At 41.6% G+C, this 21,085-nt stretch overlaps 1 protein-coding gene across 3 annotated transcripts in view; it reads right to left on the bottom strand.

Moving 5' to 3' along the window:
- Nucleotides 1–21,085, bottom strand: part of LOC139685107 (protein unc-13 homolog B-like) — a 112,225-nt gene that overhangs the window by 12,703 nt on the left and 78,437 nt on the right. For all 3 annotated transcript variants that reach the window (XM_071581719.1, XM_071581721.1, XM_071581720.1), the window contains exons 24-27: nucleotides 15,821–15,909; nucleotides 11,610–11,762; nucleotides 9,650–9,773; nucleotides 2,211–2,267 (exon numbers count right to left, since the gene is read on the bottom strand). In XM_071581719.1, the coding sequence (XP_071437820.1) occupies nucleotides 2,211–2,267; nucleotides 9,650–9,773; nucleotides 11,610–11,762; nucleotides 15,821–15,909 (423 nt within the window). The remainder of the gene's footprint in view (nucleotides 1–2,210; nucleotides 2,268–9,649; nucleotides 9,774–11,609; nucleotides 11,763–15,820; nucleotides 15,910–21,085) is intronic.

The raw sequence follows: 21,085 nt of genomic DNA, 5'->3' as shown, positions 1-21,085 counted from the left end.
CAGTCTCACTTTTCAGCTGAGTTATCTGATTCACTTGGGCTCTGTTCTCCCTCTTCTATTTAAGACCAATAAAGCTTAAAATCTATTCCATAATTTTCCTAGGCTTTTAGTGAAACTGTAAAATGCAGAGGAAAGTGGCTCTGAGGAACCATTCACTCATGCCTTCCCTGTGAGCTTGTATATGCCTGCAAAAGCAAAAGGGCAAAAAATTGTAATGTCCAGATGCTTACATGGACCCAAACAATTTAGACTCTTGTAACACTCCTATTCTTCTGAAAATTTTTGGACACAATGCTGGTTCACCTAAGGGTCTCCAAAATTCAGGTAGTATGCTTTCCCACTTGAGCACGACTATTTTGCCACATATAAAATCCTGCGTACCTGTGCTGCAGCAGTTCTATATGTGGATATGCAAATAAAGGCTTGAGCACACACTAGGGCTTGCCTGATTTGCATGATTACATGCATTTCTAAAAATGCACCCCAGAGTTAACAAAGTTAAGTAACTGTTAAGTTCAGTAACTGAACTGAAGACAGGCCACTGCTGGGAGATGGCCTCCCTCTGACCAGCGCAAATGGAAACCAGCAAAGCTTCCAACTCATTTCTGGCAAAAGGCACCCTGCATATGCTTGGAAATTTGAGTAATGAAAAAATATCGTACAAGTAAAAGATAACCGAGAATGTCAGTGGCCATGCTCAAGAATGCAAGCAAGCCACAGGAACTCAAAGACTGTCCTTGTGATGTGGGAGAAGGAACAGAGCAAATTCAGAGCTCTGCCCTTCAGACACCAGGAGTGCACATCGAAGGCAGGAATGGCTTCTCTTACTCCAAATGCTGGGTTGTTGCTCTTTTTGAAAAGGGGAGGGGATACTCACAGGAAACAGGAGTCACATTTAGATGCTATGGTCCAGCTGCCACTCTCTCAGGCTGACTACAAAGCTCCTTTCTCCCTGTTTTTCCCATGGAAGTGGCACACAGCATTGCAAGCGCAGGAAGCAGGGAAGGAAATGCAATCCTCAGGAGCCACCATGTCACCAGGGAGGACAGCTTGACCGTGGGAGTGCACGAGGAAATCACTCAGCACAATTGACAGCTATTCCCCGGGGGAGCCACACTTGAAGGTTTGAGCTATGCGGCTGTGAACTGCTTCGCAACAGCCTCAAAATGCAGCTGGAGAAATGTGTGCATGTGCAATGACACACCTGCATGTCCAGATCACTTACTAGGATTGCTAATAAGCACTGCCTTAAATGAATTGTGTATGGGTCTGGCTCATAAATGTGTACGTAAAATGGGTCTGCTGGGTAAGGAAAATATATAGGTGCATGAAGACAGCTGTACTTAAGTGTGCAAGACAAATTAAAATTACAGGAAGGGACAAGTGCACTTTGAAATTGCCCTAATCACTTAGAAAAATGTCCTTTTCTCTGGAAAGTTTTCCCTGGTCACACAAGAAAATGTTCATATTGAGCTCTATCTTCCTTGCAGAACAGTTTATGTATTGTGATGCTTCAGATTTAGGCCTCCTCTTGCACAATATCTGTCTTATAGCACAAGTCCAACCACAACATAGAGCAATTTGAATGTTGGAAGACATCACAATTTTCATATCATTCCTGTCATCATCAGTGAATTAGTGCTTGATTTGCTTATGATGAGGTGGCGTGCACTTCATAATGCTCATGTCATGCACTGTCACGTCATGCACTGTCAAAACACATCAACATAGCCTTCATGCTAAATGCCAGCTTGCCTGTAAAGAGAGCCCACGCAGAAGGAATTTACAGACACAGGCTCTCTTCCATAACAGTTATTTTTATAGCAGTCCATATAATTCATCCATAGCTAGCACAATCATCTTCCCAACCAATATACCTCAATAGGGACTCCCTTTTATATATGGGGACACAAAGGAAATGGCCAGATACTGAGAAATCCACTTTTAAATTTTAAATTGATGTACCAAACTCATCACTGTATCTACAGAAGAGAAAAACTACTTTAATGATTAAACTCAGAATAAAATTAACTGTTATGCACTACACTAATGTTAGTAGAATGCATTTAAAAGCACATTTAATGCATTTAAAAGCATTACTCTACAACTGGGTTCAGCAACAAACCACTGGAAGCACAAGACATGTTATGCACTACTACATCTCCATGCTTGCACACAGGGACAATAACACAAGCCATGCATAACAATACCTTCAACTTTGACAAGTGTCCCAGTTCCTTAGCAGCACTGAAAATCAACTGTGTGCCCTATGATTGCAAGAAGTTAGAAAAGAAAGGAGGGAGGAAAAAAAAGGTTAGGAACAAGCTTTGTATTTTTCCTTCAAGCAAGTCAAGTCAGTTCACAACTAAAACTTTACATAACCACCCCAAGGCCAGTCACAACAACTGGACTCCTTGCTATTTATTACCTAGTGTAAAACCTAGCATTCCTGTGGATACATCAGGAGCTATTCAGAGCACATTTTGCTAACTGGTTCACTCTTGCTTACAGCACCCACTCATTTATACAGGGTGCAGCTTCAAATGATTGCACAGGCTCAAGGTACAGGCAGTGCACTGGAATTGTCTCCATGTGCTCCTTTAGATTTCACATCTAAACACACATGAAAACAGTCCAAGACTGGCCAAAGCAAAAGATCACACAACTGATGAAAAACTCTCTGTAGAGGTAGGGCCCAAGCATCAGGGTGGGGGCAAGCACACATCAGGTCAGAAACAAAACTGCACCTGAGCTGTTTATGAGTGAGAGATTGCCAAAGTCCAGTGAGTACTACAGCATCACCTTTAAATGTCAAGAACTTGGCTAATGACTCTTTTTCCCCCATTGTGCCTTACTGAAGCTGTATAAACAATAAGCATAAAGAAGAAGCATAAAGAGAAGATAAATCCCAATGACAGGAAATACTCCCTCAAGTCACTTATGCTCCTGTATAATGTACTTTTATATACTTTTTCAGCAATGGTTACAACCAAGATATTTTTCCTTTCTTCCCAACACACCCTTTCTCTGTTGTGTAGCATTTCTTTTGCCTGGGGAGTGAAGTCCAAAACTTAGTAAGAAAGCCAATAGCAACCAAGACAGTTCTCCAGTATCACCTCCCAAAGACACTTAACGGGGTGTGACATAATTTATTTTCTTCCACTGCATACACACTTTTCATTAATCTAATTTTGTGTTTTTCTTTAAAAAAGTCACCAATGTTATTCCACTCAGTATAAAGTCCCAGCTTACTGTAATTCTGACTATGAATTTGCCCTCCACTTCAGATCTCTCAGGCTAGTCAGATTTGAGCTTTAGGACGAAGACAAAGCTACAGGTGACCCCTTTCCCCTAATTAAACCTCCCCACCATTTTCTCTCTCAAGAAAACTTTCAGCAATGCCCTTCCAAAGATGATCTTTGGCTGTCCTCACTTGTAATCGGTCACTAGGGTCTGTTGTTAAAATACTTGCCAATGTCATGGCAGACACCAGTTGAGAAGGGCCTGGGGATTTCCCAGCTGAATGACTGAAGTAAGGTTCAGGGATAGACACTGGTGGGTGGCACTTTTCAGTAGGGTCTTTTACTCAGCAAGACACTTCAGAAATGAATCATAGAATGGTTCGGGCTGGGAGGGACTTTTAAAGGTCATCTAGTCCAATTTTTCTGCAATAAGCAGGGACATCTTCAACCAGAACAGGCTGCTCCAAGCCCTGCCCAACCTGACTTTGAATACTTTCAGGGATGAGGCCATCTACCACATAGTCTGCATATGTCCTCCTCTGGTTTAAAATCATGCTTTCTACATTATACCTACATACCAATTGGTAATTTAGGCACTTGGAAAGTAAATAATGCATAAAATGTGTTTCAACTAGATTAGGTTTCTCAGAGTCCCATCTAATCTGGCCTTGACTGTTTCCAGGTATGGGACATCCTGTATTGGGACTGTTGGCTCCACTGGCCAAAGGTCTCCAATAAACCCCACTTTCCTTTCCCCAGCCCTCCTTCCCTCTCTTTTACTACCCTTCTTATCTCGACAGTTTTTCATACTCCCACTTAATCACAACTGCCAAGACCACTCCCCACCCTAAAATACTCAAACTGTAATGAAGCAAGTTGCAAACCCAGAGTTACTATATTGCTGTTTATTCCTGCCCATGCCACTCAGTTTTTCTTTGCTGTCTTTCTTGGTATTTGTTCATTGCCTTTTAGGTCAGTACTTTGCGGAATGGGAACTACTGCTGAAATAGTATATTTTTTTCCCTGGGATTAATGTGAACATCAGCCCAGCTAAGGGTTCCCCTCAGCAAAAAATGTTTTAAAAAGCTGTTGTTAGAGGTAGTAGATACCCTTTTAAAGAAGAAAAACAGGCAGTTTACAGCTGTAACACTGGAATGACTGAGACCTGGTCTAGGGAAACTGCACACTCTCTGCCCATTAAAACAGCAGCCCAGAAGTGAATTTTGATGATGAGGGGGGTTTTCCTTTAGTTTCTCCAGCTTTGGAAATTTCTTCAAGTGGAAAGACTGTGTGATCTGAAATCACAGATCACCTCTTGATTTGCTCTACTTTAACCATTGCCTAACCCTCACTGCTCCTCAGCCTTTTATGTTTGTTGAATACAAATCATCACAGAATGAACATTATTGATTTTGCAGCTAAACAGAAGCTCTTGATAAATGATTAAATTCACAATTTTTGGCAGGGGTGGAGGAGAAAGTGCAGGCAAGGGCAACACATCCACAAAGGAGAGCTTCTGAACTGAAACTCGGAGTTTGACTTGCTGCCAGTATCCAATTGATAAAGACTACTACTCTATAATCTGAAAAAGCAATATTTTTTCTGTATTTCCTACAAGCAAGGTTGAACATGACTGCGCATCAGGAGCAATGAAGAGATTTACTGAGGGTCATGCCAAATAACCCACCAGAGGACAGGGCTTCAGCCTGCACTCTCGTACCCAAGAGATGTGCCTGCTGTTGTTTACAATTGGTCATAGGATTTTCTACTTATATGTGTCTTAAAATTTAAGGTATTTGAGCCTTTTGACCAGGCAGGAGAAAAAAAGTCAACATTTTCACATCCTGAATTTTGAAAAACAGAGTAGTCTCAAAACAGACTAGCATCAGTATTTCTTAATTCAGTATGCACTGGATGCCTGTTTTTAATGTACATTTGAACAACATTAACCAGCCTTGGCACACAGTCTCCCTGCTGCAGACTTCTAAGGAGGGCAGGTCAGTAACACTGAGCAATACCAGTGACTGGTTATGCTTCATGGAACAAAGCTGCTCAGGTAACTACTCATTTCTTGCACGCCAAGAAAATCCTCATCAATCAGTGACAATCTGTCAATGTGTCTGCAAGAAGTTATTTTACTGTTACACCGAGTTTGTCCTCAGTGCTGGTAACATCTAATGAAAATCTGGACAGCAACTTCCTCTGCCAAATGGCATGTTTGTAAACAAGATACCATACTGCTCAAAAAAGTTATTTATTCATGGAAAACCTACCACAAAGGTCTAGAGACAGCACTTATTCCAGGGAATGAAAACAGCTAAACTAAAACTACCTGATTGATAGCTTAGAGAAAAGTTGCCCACGATGGAATTGATTAAAAGGTCAAGGAGAGAACATGAAATAAAATGAATTCCTTATCATGAATCACGCCTAGCTATGCAGCAAACATAGCTGGAAAGGCGCCAGGCTGTCGTGATGTTTTTTTCTGGCTCTTCTCATAATACTAGTTGTACTTTCCTAAGCTTTACAGAAACAAGAAACACACCTATAGTCCACAACAAAGAGATTTAAAATTCCTTGTTAATGGTTTGAGGCTTTTTTTCCCCCCTCAGTGAAAGCATCAGAGAAGGATTATCAGCTGACTCAAGTCTAATTGTTAGAAGTCAACAGAACTGCACTAATTTCTATTCCAAGCAGCTCAAACCCTCAAAGATTAACAGTCCTACTGCTCAGTTGACAAAGTTAGGAAACAAAAGTCTCCTGCAAGTCTTTTGGATTCCAATCCTTTTTAGTAAAACTTATTATTAGTGGGGCTTATTTTTCTGAGACACACCAGTGAAAGGAAGTTTCATTTGCTATTGTACATTCCTTTCATGTATTTTTTTAATTCCTACATTCAACAACAATGAGATCTGATGATTTGGTAACAGCATTTTAAGTTCATTTTAAAAAACTCTATCGTATCTGACAATGTTCATTTGCACACATTAAAATAAAGACTATATTTTAGCTGTTGTGGTGTATTAATCACTGACAAAATAGGCTGTGAAATAATTACCTGTCAGTACAGGAATCTAGACACATGTGCAGTTCACAGAGCGTAATTTTACTGAAGTCTAAGAAAGCTTTTTTTCCTCACACAGAGGCAGCCTTGAACTCTTCTGCACCTAACTAGCACAAGGGTGAAGATTCATTTAAACTAGCTCAAGTTAAGAAAGGTTTTAGTAAACTTCTTGAAGACACACTCTCTTCCACCACAGAATAGCTGTGGAGTAGCTCAGGCAGATGAGCGTGAAGAACAGACAGTCTGGAAGTCACATGTCCTCAGCTTAAAGGAAATTTAGTTCTTATCCTGGACCATGTTCTCATTTAGTGAGGAGAAGTCTGACAAGTAGAAAAAAGCACAGCAGGATCAAGCAAAACTGGAGCCTCACATGAATGGCTGCAGTGTACCGTGTGAAATAAATAAAGGAGAGGCTCCAGAAAAATCATCTGGGTGTAAAGTGAACAACTCTTTGCTGACCTGACTAGTCACTGATGGCATGGTACAGTTTCATCCTAAACAGTGAGAAAGAAATATATAACTAATCCATTAATATCCCCAAGCGTTGTGCACTGAACCCCGAAATAAGTGTACATCCACTCAACCAAGACAGAAAATGTTTAATTAAATGCTGATCTTAAAGCTAGTGAGGTGTGAATTACTCAGTGAGTTACTGGAAATCATGTTGTTACTTATCTCACCAGCCACAGGCAGCCAATGCTCAGAGAGACTCAAGCATCTGAAAGTCATGAAGGATCCAAAGCTCAGGTTATCAGAGTGGGAGGTTGTAAAACTGCCCTGTCCTCACTGAATGCTTCACAGGCAGTAGCTGACACTTTCCCACTTGGGCCTCACCCTTGCACAAAATCTTCCAGAAGCTAATTTAAATGGAATAATTGGTCTGGAGACTGGCATTTAAGCACTGTGCAGTGCCAGGGTCATGCAAGTGACAGGTGAGACAAACTGCAGTGTGATGGGAAACTTCTACCTGATGCTTTCCATGATCACCATCAAAAACACTTCTGGACCTCCAGCAATTTTACAGAAAGAAGAGAAAATATTCCATTAAAGAGGTTCTTTTTCACCATTAATTAAGAGCTGTTTTAGGAGGAAATCACCACTAGTGGTCCTTCAAATGTGAAGAGGCACCACTAGGGCTTTCTCTTGGTGAGGGCTGGGAGGAAAGTGTGTCGCAGTGCTTGAGGCTATTTGTGTCTGATGTACTTTGGAAAAAGAAAAAAAATAAAGGTAAATAAATAAAGGTAAAGTTAGATAAGAGGTGCTTGGCAGAGAAGCAGAATAGCAAAGAGAAACTACTGCTTCTGTCCATGCTGACAACTCTGAGTTTTACCTTGCCTTGCTCTGCCAGCCTTCACCACTGAGAATGCTGAAAATGGTGGTGACAGAATAAACTGCTACAACCCAGAGAATAATGGAAGCAGCTCTTTGTCCTTGTAGCTCATCTAGTCTCACCACAGGTTTCCTGCTCTAGGACTGTGGACAGGGCCATTTTAAGCACTGCCCTTCTGAAACAGCAGCTCTTCTCCAGTTTAGATTAATCCAGCTTCCTTCCTACCATCCAGCAATAAGCATTTTGCATTATCTCAGACAACTGAGAATGCACTTCAATTAGCTTCTCAATTTGAAACTGAAGTGATGGCAACAAGAAACCATTTCTGAAGAAAACTCCAAGTTGACTTAAGCAAAATCCTACAGGTTGGAAGAATTGGCTGATGGCAGCTATTGCCTCCTTCATGATACTAGCACTAAATCACTCTCCTACTCTGCCTTTGAAATTCAAAACTAGCAAGTATAAAGCTCAGGCAGCTCCTCCCTAGTTCTCTGAGGTCCTTGATCTCACTGATTCCATTCCAAATCGGTCATGTTAATGCTGCTCTTACATGATGATTTTAGCATCTCTCCCCAAAGACTCCTTTGAAAAAGTAATTGGACAGAAAGAAATTTCACCCTCCTAAATTTATTTTGTTTCTTCCTTATAAATTAAGAAGGCAAGCAGAAATGATTACCCCAAATCTGATCTCAGAGAAAGCAGTCTTTAGCAAATTATGCCTCATGGTAATTTTATGGTTGTAGGTATGATAGCACACTGCACCTCATCAGTTTTATTTAAAATTGTCATCATCAAGACCAGAGACAAGGGCCTTCCCTCTCAGAGCAAGAAACACTGAGTGCAAGAGGCAGGTTTACATCACTTCCACTGCAACCCAAGAAGTCCAATCAAAGTACACTAGGGAACTGTTGAATAGTGAAAATGACTGGAAAAAAAAATCTGAGCAAATTAGTCACAGACTGCAAGTTTAACAGACAGATGAAAAGTTCTGGATCACCTGTAAATAATGAGGTTATAGCCCAAACTTCATGCTACCTCCAACTGAGTGTCATCCCCCAGAGTAGCTGGGCATACATGACTGATATTTAATCACTTTCTGTGGTTTCTCAAAATTGGGTTAATCTTCCATTGTTAAAAGCATTACTACATTCATGACACGCATTCATCCAGCAAGTCCACACAGCTGAACAATTACACAAAAGACTGTCTTTGAAGGAAAATGATTTGGACACACTTCCAACTACCCAGCATCAGAGAGAGAAATCCTGCCAGGCCATACTGATGTTAAAGTGTTCTGGGGGTAAAATGGGGGATGGCTTCATTAAAAACCAAGCTCAAATTAACCACATCTATACAGAGAGACACTCAACTAATAGATGATTAGGCAAAAGTGTTTATAGGTGTTGACCCTTTGCCAACACTAACTGCTTGATAATCCCACACATACAGCGAGCTCTCCTTAGAGGACTGCAAATCTCTTATCAGTGAGAGTTAAAATACTGGATAGAAACTCCTTTTTGATCATGGATTTTTAATTGGGTTTTTTTTCTAGAGCTTGGTCTGTGTCTTGCAACCCTACTACAAAGAGGGGTGGTCCTGTGGTGTAATGGATAGCACTCTGGATTCTGAATCCCAGGGTCCTGAGTTTGAGTCTCAGGGGGACCGTCCCCTGGGCAGTAAATGTCTCCCTGCCATCCCATCCCGTCAGGTCTCGGATGCTCAGCAGGGTCAGCCCCGGTTAGTACCGGGTGCTGTAGACAGTCCTGAGGGCTTCCCTCTCACTGTCCAAGCTCGCTCGGCCGTGGCAAGTGGACCCTGGGACTTAAACAGTGGGGCCAGTTCTGCGCACGCCAAAGAGGGCTGCTCTCTTTCTTTACTAAGTTACAGACATTGTTATTCCAGCCTCAAACAGACAAATTTACCTGGAGAGATGACTCATTAGGTCAGGGAGATGAGTTACACAGGCAATGGCAACACTTTCTGGTATGAGTCAGGAAGAAGAAAATGGTTTACCGTATGGTCTGTAAGAGGAGGCAGCACAATCAGCTTCTCCATGGTATTCATTACCACCCTCCAGAGCTCTTTCAGCACCCGCTTCAATACTGTCTTTTCACACACAGTCGCAAACAGCGTCAGGCTGCAGGGAGAGAGAAAGAACTAAGTTCAAAGAGTGCAATATGCAATGAAACAGGGTATGTATATGAAAGAATTGGTGTCTCATCCAAAGCAGTTACAGTGATTGCTCTAAGGGTCAAAATTTCCCTTTTTGCAAAGTATAGTCTGTGTTCAACCCTGGAGTTCTAGCACTAAAGACAGTGGCCAAAATGGATTACTGACATTTCTGATCTCCTTGATTTCTATTTATTAACCTGGGAAGTGCCAAAGGTATCACTTGGTGATGGGTGGTTTGGAATAATATCCAAATAAGAGCAGGCACCGTCAAACAGGTTCCCTTTAAAAAGATGTATCAGGTTTATAGAGGATATAGGAAAAAAATGCAAGTACAGAATAATAGGTTTTAAACTTCAAGGTTATTATAAGGATTTCTGTTGAATACCTGAATTAATATTTCCCAGAGTGTTATGCAGAAATTCTTGTGCAGCTTCTGACAGCTGCAGAAGTCTCTAAATCTCTCACCTCTACAAGTCCCCTGAAGCACTTCTTGGACTCCTCCATATTTTGTTGTGATTGCATTCACCACCAATCACCTGCCATATGATTATCTGTTCTAATATCAAGAAGTTATATCTCCCTAGACTTTCTTCCTTTTATATTGTACAGGGTATCAGAAAAGCTACGAAGTGTTAGAATCTCCTTCAAAATGTTTGTTGGACTTTGGCATTTACTGATCTCACTGGGAGAGCTACAGAACAGGAACTCTGTGGCCAGTAGCAGGGCACAGGCGACAGCTGACTTTGTACAGTTGGAACATCGTCTCCCAGTTTCCCTTCTTTCCATAGCAAATGAACAAAACTAATCAAGGACAAGACTGATGTGGGTGGGATGCAGGAAGTATCAAAAAGTACTCCTCGTTCTGTAAAGGAGGAAAGAAAATAATTCAGGTTTGGAATTAAGTGCTCCACAGGTTGACAACAAGCCTGTAGCATACAAGTTCCCAGTGGCACAAAGGAATCTGCCTTCTCAGGATTCACAAACGCATGCATGGGAAATGCTCAAATGAGAAGGCTCCTAGATGTAATGACTGCTGCAGAGAGTCACTTAGCACACATTGACCAAAAGAAAGACGGCATAATCAACACTAAGAGCAACTAAGCTCCCTATATTTTAAACTTGCAAAGCTTCATGTGTCTTGCTGCATTTATTATGAAAACTGATGGCCCTCCCTTTCTACAATGATTAAAAGCTATTTCTTTGTGTATTTCAAGGCTTGGCTAACAACAATTATGTCCAGTTAGCCACATTTAGCTGTCCCTGTACAGTTGTATCATGCTGCATGGTATTAATGGCAATAGTTAATGAAAGCAATAGCTCAAACTTATGCACATCACATAGTTCAGAAGCTCATTTGGTAGTCAGAACAGCATCAGGTATGACCAGAACACACACCCTTAACAAACCTGGAATAATGAGTAGTTTAAGTATCAAGTATGTAAGCGCTGTTTGCAATATGTTTTCTAGTTGGCTATAGTACAATTGCTATAGGAAAAAAACCAGAGCTAGAAAATTCAGAATTTCAGTCTTTTCCAGTACCAGTGTGTTTTGCTGATTGTTAAAAGTGCCAGAGGTAGAAAAAGAATGGAGAGTGTGTTCTGGCACTGAATCAGGCCTGAAGAAGCTATCCATGGCTTGTGAAAGGCAGATAAGCGAAGAAAAGCTATTAATTCCTCTTGTAAATCTGGAGACCAGACATCTCAAGAACAATCAAAAACCACAGAGCTGTTTTTCCCTCTGCCCCACTCCTGTTCCAATCCAATGAACTGTATGCATAGCATATATTTGAATACTCCCTTACTTTCCATCCAGGAAATCCATCAGCGGCCTCAGAACATTATCTGCATCTTGGGCAACTGTGTTTCTGGCATTGGCAGCAGAATTTGCTGTCCCTTTCACTTGACAGAGGATATCAGACATCTGCTTGACACACTCATCAATACGAGTCTGAAAGCTGAAGAGACAGGAGAGAGGCAAAACCCAGATTATCAGTGGCAGAGATACAAGGTAAAATATTGCAAGTTCAGAAACTATGCACTTGTTTACTCTTCCTTTATGTGACTTGCTGCTCTATTGTTTACTATAGTTATTACCAAGGAGCATGTACTCCAGTTTCTTATCCCCACCACCCTCACACAGCCGACCACCTCTGAACACGAGATACAATCACATTTGAGAGGAGTTTGTTCATTCATCTTGCCGAAAGAAATCACTCTTTCCTGATTTCAAGGAACACTGTTATTTTTAGCTCAAAGCACCCTGCTGTATCTTTGTTTTCTCCATATCGGTGAAATGACACAATGCATGCACAACTCTGAGCACCCAGGGGTCCATCACAGAAATCTGGTTATGACCCATCATAGGATAAGTCTTTAAAATGACAGACAGCCTAAAGGCAGGTACCAGCTTAAACCAGTTCACTGCCATACAGTCCATGGCAAGTGTCAAACTGGGATGTGGTGCTCAGCTGTGCAATGAGCAGTGTCCCTGTAATGAAGTGACACACAAGGCATTAAAGCACAGTTATTTTTCCATCTCTTCCTGCTAAAAGGAGGTAAAAATTAAATAATGCAATGATTAAAAATATGAATAGATCAGCAGAGCTGAAAACAAATCAATTCAGCAAATAAAGGAAAATGCCTTGACATTTAAAAGAACAGTTACTAACAACAGGCACTACAAGTGACATTTAACTATCCACTAATGGCAAAGAGGTTTGAAACCAGGAAGATAAGTCAGTATTAGGAGCTGGGGTAAAGTTTTAGGAAGAGGTTCACCGTTTTGGAAGTCAGCTTTATATCTGCATAAATGACCTGAATTTGTGATGTGCGAGCCACCCAGGGTTGGGTTCCACTGCTCCACTCCTCTGCCCTGTGGCTCCCACCTTCACTGTCCACCTGGGCACCTTTCCTGCAGTGTCATGTCTGGCCTCACAGTCCCTCTTGTTCACTTCTAGCCTGCCTTCAGAGCTGTCCCTTCATGAACCCTCCCACCTTCCCCATTTCTAGCAGAGAGAGGCTTGCAGCAGTCAGTTGTGGCTACAATGTCAGCTTAACCAGAGACCTAAATCACGTCAAACAAAAGAGCATAAAAAATTTCCTGTACTGGTGACAGCCCCTGTTCTGCCACACACTATTTCTACCCCACAGTTCTCTCAAATACTGCATCTGTAGCAGGACCTTTCAACCTCCCAGACAGGGATAAAAAATAACTACCTTAAAACATAAAAAATAAAATGAGCCAAAACTGTTACCAATTTAATGAAAAATAATAATCGGTTACTGTGGCAACAGATTCACCTGAAAATAAAGCCTGTGTAGATGTACAACTTAACAGGAGCCCTTGGCAGCAGCAAGCTAAAAATGACCTCACCTATGCTGTCAGATGGGGCCTGCTGCTCCCTAATTCCTGCAGGAATTCCCTTCTTCAGCCTTCAAGAATCATAGAATCATAGAATCGATTGGGTTGGAAAAGACCTCCGAGATCATCGAGTCCAACCCTTGGTCCAACTCTAGTCCATTTACTAGATCATGGCACTCAGCGCCACGCCCAATCTGTGTTTAAAAATCTCCAGGGATGGTGAATCCACCACCTCTCTGGGCAGCCCATTCCAATGCCTGATTACACTCTATGGAAAGAATTTTTTTCTGATATCCAACTTAAATTTCCCCTGGCAGAGCTTAAGCCCGTGCCCCCTTGTCCTATTGCTGAGTGCCTGGGAGAAGAGACCAGCCCCCACCTGGCTAGAACTTCCCTTCAGCTAGTTATAGACAGTGATGAGGTCACCTCTGAGCCTCCTCTTCTCCAGGCTAAACAACCCCAGCTCCCTCAGCCTCTCCCCACAGGGCTTGTGCTCCAGTCCCTTCACCAGCCTTGCTGCTCTTCTCTGGACTTGCTCCAGCACCTCAATATCCTTTCTGAACTGAGGGGCCCAGAACTGAACACAGTACTCAAGGTGTGGCCTCCCCAAGGCAGAGTACAGGGGAAGGATCACTTCCCTGGTCCTGCTGGCCACGCTATTTTTGATACAGGACAGGATCCCATTGGCCTTCTTGGCCACCTGGGCACACTGTTGGCTCATGTTGAGCTTCCTGTCAATTAGTACTCCAAGGTCCCTTTCTGCCTGGCTGCTCTCCAGCCACTCTGTGCCCAGCCTGTAGCGCTGCAGGGGGTTGTTGTGGCCAAAGTGCAGGACCTGGCACTTGGCCTTATTGAACTTCATCCCATTGGAATCAGCCCATCTCTCAAGTCTATCCAGATCCCTCTGCAGAGCCCTCCTGCCTTCCAGCAGGTCGACACTCCCTCCCAACTTGGTGTCATCAGCAAATTTGCTGATGATGGACTCAATCCCCTCATCTAAATCATCAATAAAGATGTTAAACAGGACTGGACCCAACACAGACCCCTGGGGAACACCACTGGTGACTGGCATCAGCTAGCCTTGCATGAAGTATAAACCTTCCAAGACTCCTATTCTCTGTGGTATCCTTTAAAGCAGAAAATACTTCTGTGTCTAGACAAAATCCTCTCTCAGCTTAAAGGTGGTGAGGCACTCTGGGCATGTGTTACCTTCTCAGTAAATGTAATTATCTCACAGAGATGAAGAGGTGTTAAGATCTGCAGCATCAAGTGTGCACACTGTGGTAGGAGTAACTGTTTACAGACTCTGCACAGAATACTGTGGATATCTGTGTTGTCTTCTAGGTTTCTATCCTTTAGAAGATCCTGCTTATACAGTAAACTGCAGCTCTGCTTTTCACTCCCTGTTAAGGAATGAACGAAGCATCTGAGCCATTTGACTGGTTAAATCTCTTGCTGGCTTATCTCTCTAAAACACTCCCAGTATGTATGCTGATACTGGATAATCTCCTTAAATCATATTTGCAAATGTCAAGATTGTACCTTAATTGTTTTGTAGTAGTGACACCATGGAGACAGAATTAATTTTTAAAGAAATTCACCCCCCTAATTGTGATTTCTCACTCACTCTCCATCTAATTATGAACCTTATCGATTAAATTCTGTTGCAGTTTGAATCTCTCCAATTATCGCAACAGCATTCATTACTGAGGCATTGGGAACTCCTCCCTTACCTCCCTGCTTAGCTCTCTGTGCTGAAATCCAGACAGTGACTGGCAAATTCCACTATGGTTTATTAGTCATAAGTACTGAAAATCTATAGACCCCAAGAGGCCAAGTTGGTACAATTTGCTTTGCCTTGCCCATATTTGAGCTACACTATGGCTTGCGCCTGCCTTAATCCTGTTATGGAGCACAATATGAAATGAATGGGGTTTGTAATGAGAAATGGTTTTTTCTGAAGATCAATTAGGAGTTCTGCATTTTTACATTTTCCTTAATTGACATCTTCTATGGTTCACTACAAAATTATTATAAAGCTCAGCACATTTTTATCCTCAGGTAAATGATAACATGATTTGTAATAAAACTTAATTGTCATCAATTACTCTGGCAATACTTTAAAAAGCTCCTCTCCTTGAAACATTAGAAAACACCATTTGCTGCAGCATTAGAACAAGTCAATCTCAAATTCCAAACCTGTTTCCTTCTTATTCTAGTATTCATTTAACAATCAGAACTCAGTCAGCTGTTTCATACATTTAGAGTAGAATGTTTAAACATGAATATTGTTTCATAAATGCTAAGCTGTAAAAAGCTCTCTGAGCAGTAAAGGAGCAGACAATTCTGTTACTGACAAGCACTACTTACATAAAAAATAAATTAAAAAAATTTCACTCTATGTAATGCAAATACATTTCACAGTTGAGAGATCTCCAGGTTACATTTCCAAGCAGAGCAATACAGAAGAGAAAAACTTTAAAAATATTTCTCACTTCTTTAGATGGCCTCAGTATTTGAAAGGCCATGAATTAGGACAAAAAGAAAAATACAATGCAGTTCACAGGAGCTTCTTTTCTCTTCTTAACTTGACTGAATGAGATTAGACAAAAGAAAGAAAGACTTCAAGCACAAAGACCTTGTAATACTCACCTGTTAGCAAACACTGCACTCAGCTCATCCAAAACATTGTTCAGCTTCACCTGGAGCTCTTTGAGATGGTCACTTGCTTCTGCATCCAACTATGGATGAAAAGGAGTATTTAGTTTGAACACAGAGGGCAGTCTGCTGTCCTTTGCAGTGCTTCTCTTCACTGTTGAGGCTACACTTAATAAGCAGGTGAACTATCCCCAATGGACTCTGCCAGCTAGGATGCTCTCCTCCACTGCTCACTGCAGCTACAGAAGCTGTGAAACCATCAACAGATATTTGCCTAAAAAGCAGCAAATGCTTTCCCCAGGCTCCAATACCCTTCTTGATGTTTGTAAAGCTGAGGTAGAAAGTGTAACTAGGCTGAGAAATTGAGTACTGTGTAACATCTTCAGTTCATGGGTCACTTCAGCCCTCTGAACCTAGAATGACACAGGGCTTTTCAGACTGGTCGTTATTTACTTGTGCATTTTAATATGCATGATCTTGAAAGAAGCTATTTCACCTTCCATCCTGCTGCCAAGTACTCCAACTGAAGACTGACCAAGCCTCTGCTCTCAGAAGGCTGAACCTCAGCGATTTTGAAAATCTGGCTTCAGTACCATGACAGGAGCTGTAGTGCACTCATCACTTCTGGAAGGTATAATCTCAGCTGTGGATATTGAGCAAATTTAGCTCTACTATCACATGGAGCCAGGCAGCTTTTTGTATTTGAGTGTTCAGAGACATCAGAAAACAACAACAAAAAAGGTGCCCCAAGCACTACATGAATGCAGTTGACATCTTGGCAGGTTCTGTAAGAAAGTTCTTCCTCCATTATTATCAGTACAAAGCCACCTGTTTATACATGGAACAGTGCCCACTATTGCAGCCGTAGTGATCCTTCTGACATCAAAGAGTCAATTCTGAGCAACCTAGCTGTGTGTACACCTAACAACCCATGATGAATGCTTTGGGATCACTTGCTCTGAAACAGTAACTTGTAAAACACATTTGCCTTTGTATGCAGGCAAGCAAGATGTTTGTAAAATAAAAAAGCTCACAGAAATGTTTGCATTTGGCATTCATTCAGAACTTTAGCTTTTACCTCTAGGATGGAGCACCTATTTACAGATGTAATGAGCCAGGTACGAGTATAGGTTAAAAATAAATTTAGATTGTTGCAGTATATCCATCTATATAGGATTTGAACCCAAAAGGATTACCCACTTCTAAATTCAGTGCCAAAGTCCTCTTCATATCCCTCAGCATCTGTCAGAGAAAGCCAAGCCTTAGGGATTTGGAATCTGATCTGTTCACTTTCCTGTGGTAAGCTGGCATGGAAAATTGACTCTATTTCGCATTTTAACCTCTGCTAATGAAACTCTGGATCAGAATTTTAACAGTAATTAAACTAAGAACCAAAAAACAAGCAAGTGATGATTACTTAGGCCTTACAATTTTAGGCATTGCTACCTCTGATTATTTTTCCTTATTAAAGGGAATTTCATTTGCTATTATCTTTGTAACATCCTTGCTCTATGACAGCAGAAGGAAGCTAATGTCATGCCAATCAGCATTCATTCTAGCCAAGTTTGTAGGTAACAAAACAAAAACAGCATCTGGTGATGGTGGTTTCTCTTGCCCCTACATTAATCCTTCCCTCCCACAGCATAAAGGTATAATGAGTCAAGCTGTCTGGTTTGCTGTCTACAATTAATGGCACAGAAGTCCCCTGATTTTGGCCATTTCTGACAGACTTGAAGTAGGACTACTTCAATATTCATCAAATCATTCCAACTAACTGCTCTTCCAGTTACAAAAAAAATTAAAAAGCAACAAAAAACAACAAACAAAACAGAAGAACCTGGCACATGACACCTATTCTTCACAATTTACTTCTACTTTTTATAAACAATCAGATGCATGGTCTAGAGGATATCTGAGATCAGGATCAACAGCTTATTGCCCTGGCTCATGAACCATGCAATTAATGATTTATTTTACTGTAAGGTGGCATGGAGTTACTTTAACCTTCCCCTTGTTATTGTATTTGTTGACTACAAACTGATCTTCTGCAAAGCAGAACAGCTGATTGCTATCCCAGTACTGCAAGAAGAGACAGCTGGAACAGTGCTTTGCCAAGGGGATGAGCTCAGTTATCTGTGGAAAGGAACTCTCACTTGCTCCAAAACATCAGCTCACAGCTGCCTGAGTGCAACTGGCAAGATAGCTGCCCAGATTTAACTTAGAGGTGACCAGCCTCCCCCTCAGGAAGCCAAACCCTGGAGGCTTCCAGTTCTGTATCCACCAAGTCCTCTTCCATCCTAGAAAAGCTGTTGTCTTCTGAGCAACTGCTACTATGCAAGAAGGAGTACACATAATACACATTATGTTAATGCTTGGGATTTGGAATGCCTTGGCAAATAAGTTTCATGGAATTGCCTGAGGGTGATTTAAGTCCATTAGGAAGGTAGTGGTAGGTGTCTAGTACTGTCTCACACACATAAACAACATGCTACAAAGTATTGTGTAGTATGTGCCATAACTGCAAAGTATTCTTCCCAATGAGGTGAAGCACTGATAACAGCGCTCAACTGAGCCAGTGCTGGTATTACTGCTGCTGCTCAGTCAATGAATTATAAGCATATGAGCTATCACTGATAGCAGAAAATGCTACTTGGACTGCATGATAAATCTGGCCAGTAAAGCAGAAAGCAAAGTTTGGCAGCTTGGTCACTGCCATGTGTCACATCCACACTATGTCTGTCGGAAGCTGGAGATGAGCAGGCTTATGATCTCCATTCTGCGGGTGTATCAGAGATAATTCAGAGGAATAACGAAAAGTTCTCTGTGCAAAACATGGAACAGTACCCACAGTGAGGTAGCTTCTGATCTCTGAGCAAGTGTTTCAATTTCAGTTGAATTTGTGTGTTTCAGACTAAATGTGTGCTACTGAAAACTGAGGTGCAAAGAGGGAAAAGCTAATCTGTAATTAAATGTCACAGAGAAAATCAGGGCTCTCGTAAATTTCTGCTAAGATTTGTGACTTGGCATTTCGAGACCTTGGGCCTCAAAATCTCATCTAAGCCCATTTAGGGCTGAAACCTCAAATTCTCTGATAATCTGAATGGTGGCATTTACAGCATAGGACTATCAGCTTGCCTTTAGGTTGACCTTCTTCTGCTTGTCTCATGTATGAAACAGAACCCCTGGGACTAAGGATTTGCTGTGATGGGCTTCAAAGAGATGACATTAATTCTTCCTTGTTTTCCACACACACTAGTGAAGTGCCAGGGACCAGAACTGAAAGGCTTCTTTGTAGGTGGACATGGCTCTTGCCTTCTAAAAGGCTGCAGATGTTAATTCCCATCTAAAAGGCAGAGACCCTGTGAAATCATGAAGTCTAATTTGACATAGCAGCAGGTAAAGAATTATGCCCTGCTAATACATTTTAGCTTTATGCAAGTTACAGAGATCATCTGACTCTGATTTGAAGCTGCTGGTTTTTGGTTTGCCTTCCTCTCCCTGCCCCTGGGAGCTGCCCTCTGCAGAGGTGCCTGTGAGGCAGGGAGCTCAGCAGATACAACCCCTTTTTAGGGACACACTGAGTTTTCAGGCACCTCCCCAACTTCCTATAGGATTCTAGAGCAAAGATCATGGATAACTGAATCCAAACCACAGCTGCCAACTCTTCAAATGCTAGGGTGGCCTTAGCTATGGCAAGTGGGATGCTACAAAGGAGCAAACAGTAGACACCACTTTGAGAACATTGCAATTAAATCTTGACCATTTCTAAGCTGTTCTGCAATTTGTTATTCAGGTGGCTAACTTAGGATTTAAGATGTGGGCTAACCCTGGCTAAGCATAAAGAGGAGAGCTTCCTGAAGCTTTAATTGTGCAGATTAGCTTGAAACCGAAGGCATGAAAATTGTGTGATGACTACATGTGGTTATTCAGCAGCTAATTCCTTGGGCTCCCTAGGCAGTGCTTGTCTCCGATACTCACCTCACATGCTTGACTTCAGGGAAAAAAAAGGTGTAGAAATGTTTTAAACTAATCTTTCACAGTACATCTGGACTCCAGTAGTGTGCAGTGCAGTACCGCACCTTTTAATTTCAGTGCCTTGAGTTCATTACTCATGAAACCCTAAGCAAAATAATGGACTGCAGGCTGAAGTCTGCAGGAAAACTGTAGAGGTGGGTGGAAAATGCAGGTCACATTGGGGTTTATTGGATAATGTATGAATAATTAAATAAATGGGGCCAAGTGCAGGCAAACATTAGCACTGAAAATATGTACCCCATGTTAGCAAAGAGCTAAATTACAATCTCCATTCTGCACATATACAGGAGATGATTCAGATGAATCAAAGGTTTCAAAAGGAATTCATATACCCAGTTTCTATCCAGGACTGACTTCCCAATTCCACTGTTCATTATGCTTTTAATGCTATTTGCCACTCCATAACATTGCCTTTCCAAAACATGTTTTAAGGAATCTGAGTCATAGGGAAGCTGTTTTGATCCCATGAGATCAACATAGCATGGAAGGGAAAGAAAAGTATTAATTTCAATTCCTAAAAATAATTTAAGATACTTTTCTCTGTGTATGCACATATGTATGTGTGTGTATAAATATATTTGCCTTGAGTTCTCAAGCACAGACCCAAGGGAATTCCTCCACACAGAGCTCTCTAAAGCTTTGCTGTTGTCCTTATTGTTTCTGACTAGTAATGTTCACAGATCACAAGATGCCTACAGATTAAACCAAAGATGCTGGGCAATTTTTGCCCGGTTGTTTACCTTGTGAGTACTACAGTTCAAAAAAATATGAGAAGTGAGGGGAAAAGGCACCGTAACTCATCATGGGGTGGAGGCTGGAGGAGGGAGTAAAGGAAGGCACTATATCACAATCTCAATAAATAGTACTGGGCAAGCACTTCTGTGCCATGTTATGCCCCTACACTGCAGGGTGACTATGGGTGAGCCCTGTCCCTTCATTTCCCTTGCTGCAAAAGGGATTAAGTGATATATGAATTTCTGTAAGGATGGGTTGTGGACTCACTGGAAAAGAGCACTAGGTAGCAGCAATATTTCAAAGCTTTCCAGAGTTGTGCATTGCTACAGCTACAGCTGGAGATGGATCTGGGAATTGAAAGCAGATGAAGCCGCATATAAATTGAAACCAGTCCCTGAGGTTTAGCTGCACACATGGTACATCTGACATACCTGCTGCAGAAACAATGGAATATCTGGTACCTTCTTCTCAAAAACACTTTTGAGAACA

Source organism: Pithys albifrons, chromosome Z, assembly GCF_047495875.1.
Source record: "Pithys albifrons albifrons isolate INPA30051 chromosome Z, PitAlb_v1, whole genome shotgun sequence".
Lineage (NCBI taxonomy): Eukaryota > Metazoa > Chordata > Aves > Passeriformes > Thamnophilidae > Pithys > Pithys albifrons.
This window is presented reverse-complemented; position numbering and strand designations above follow the sequence as displayed.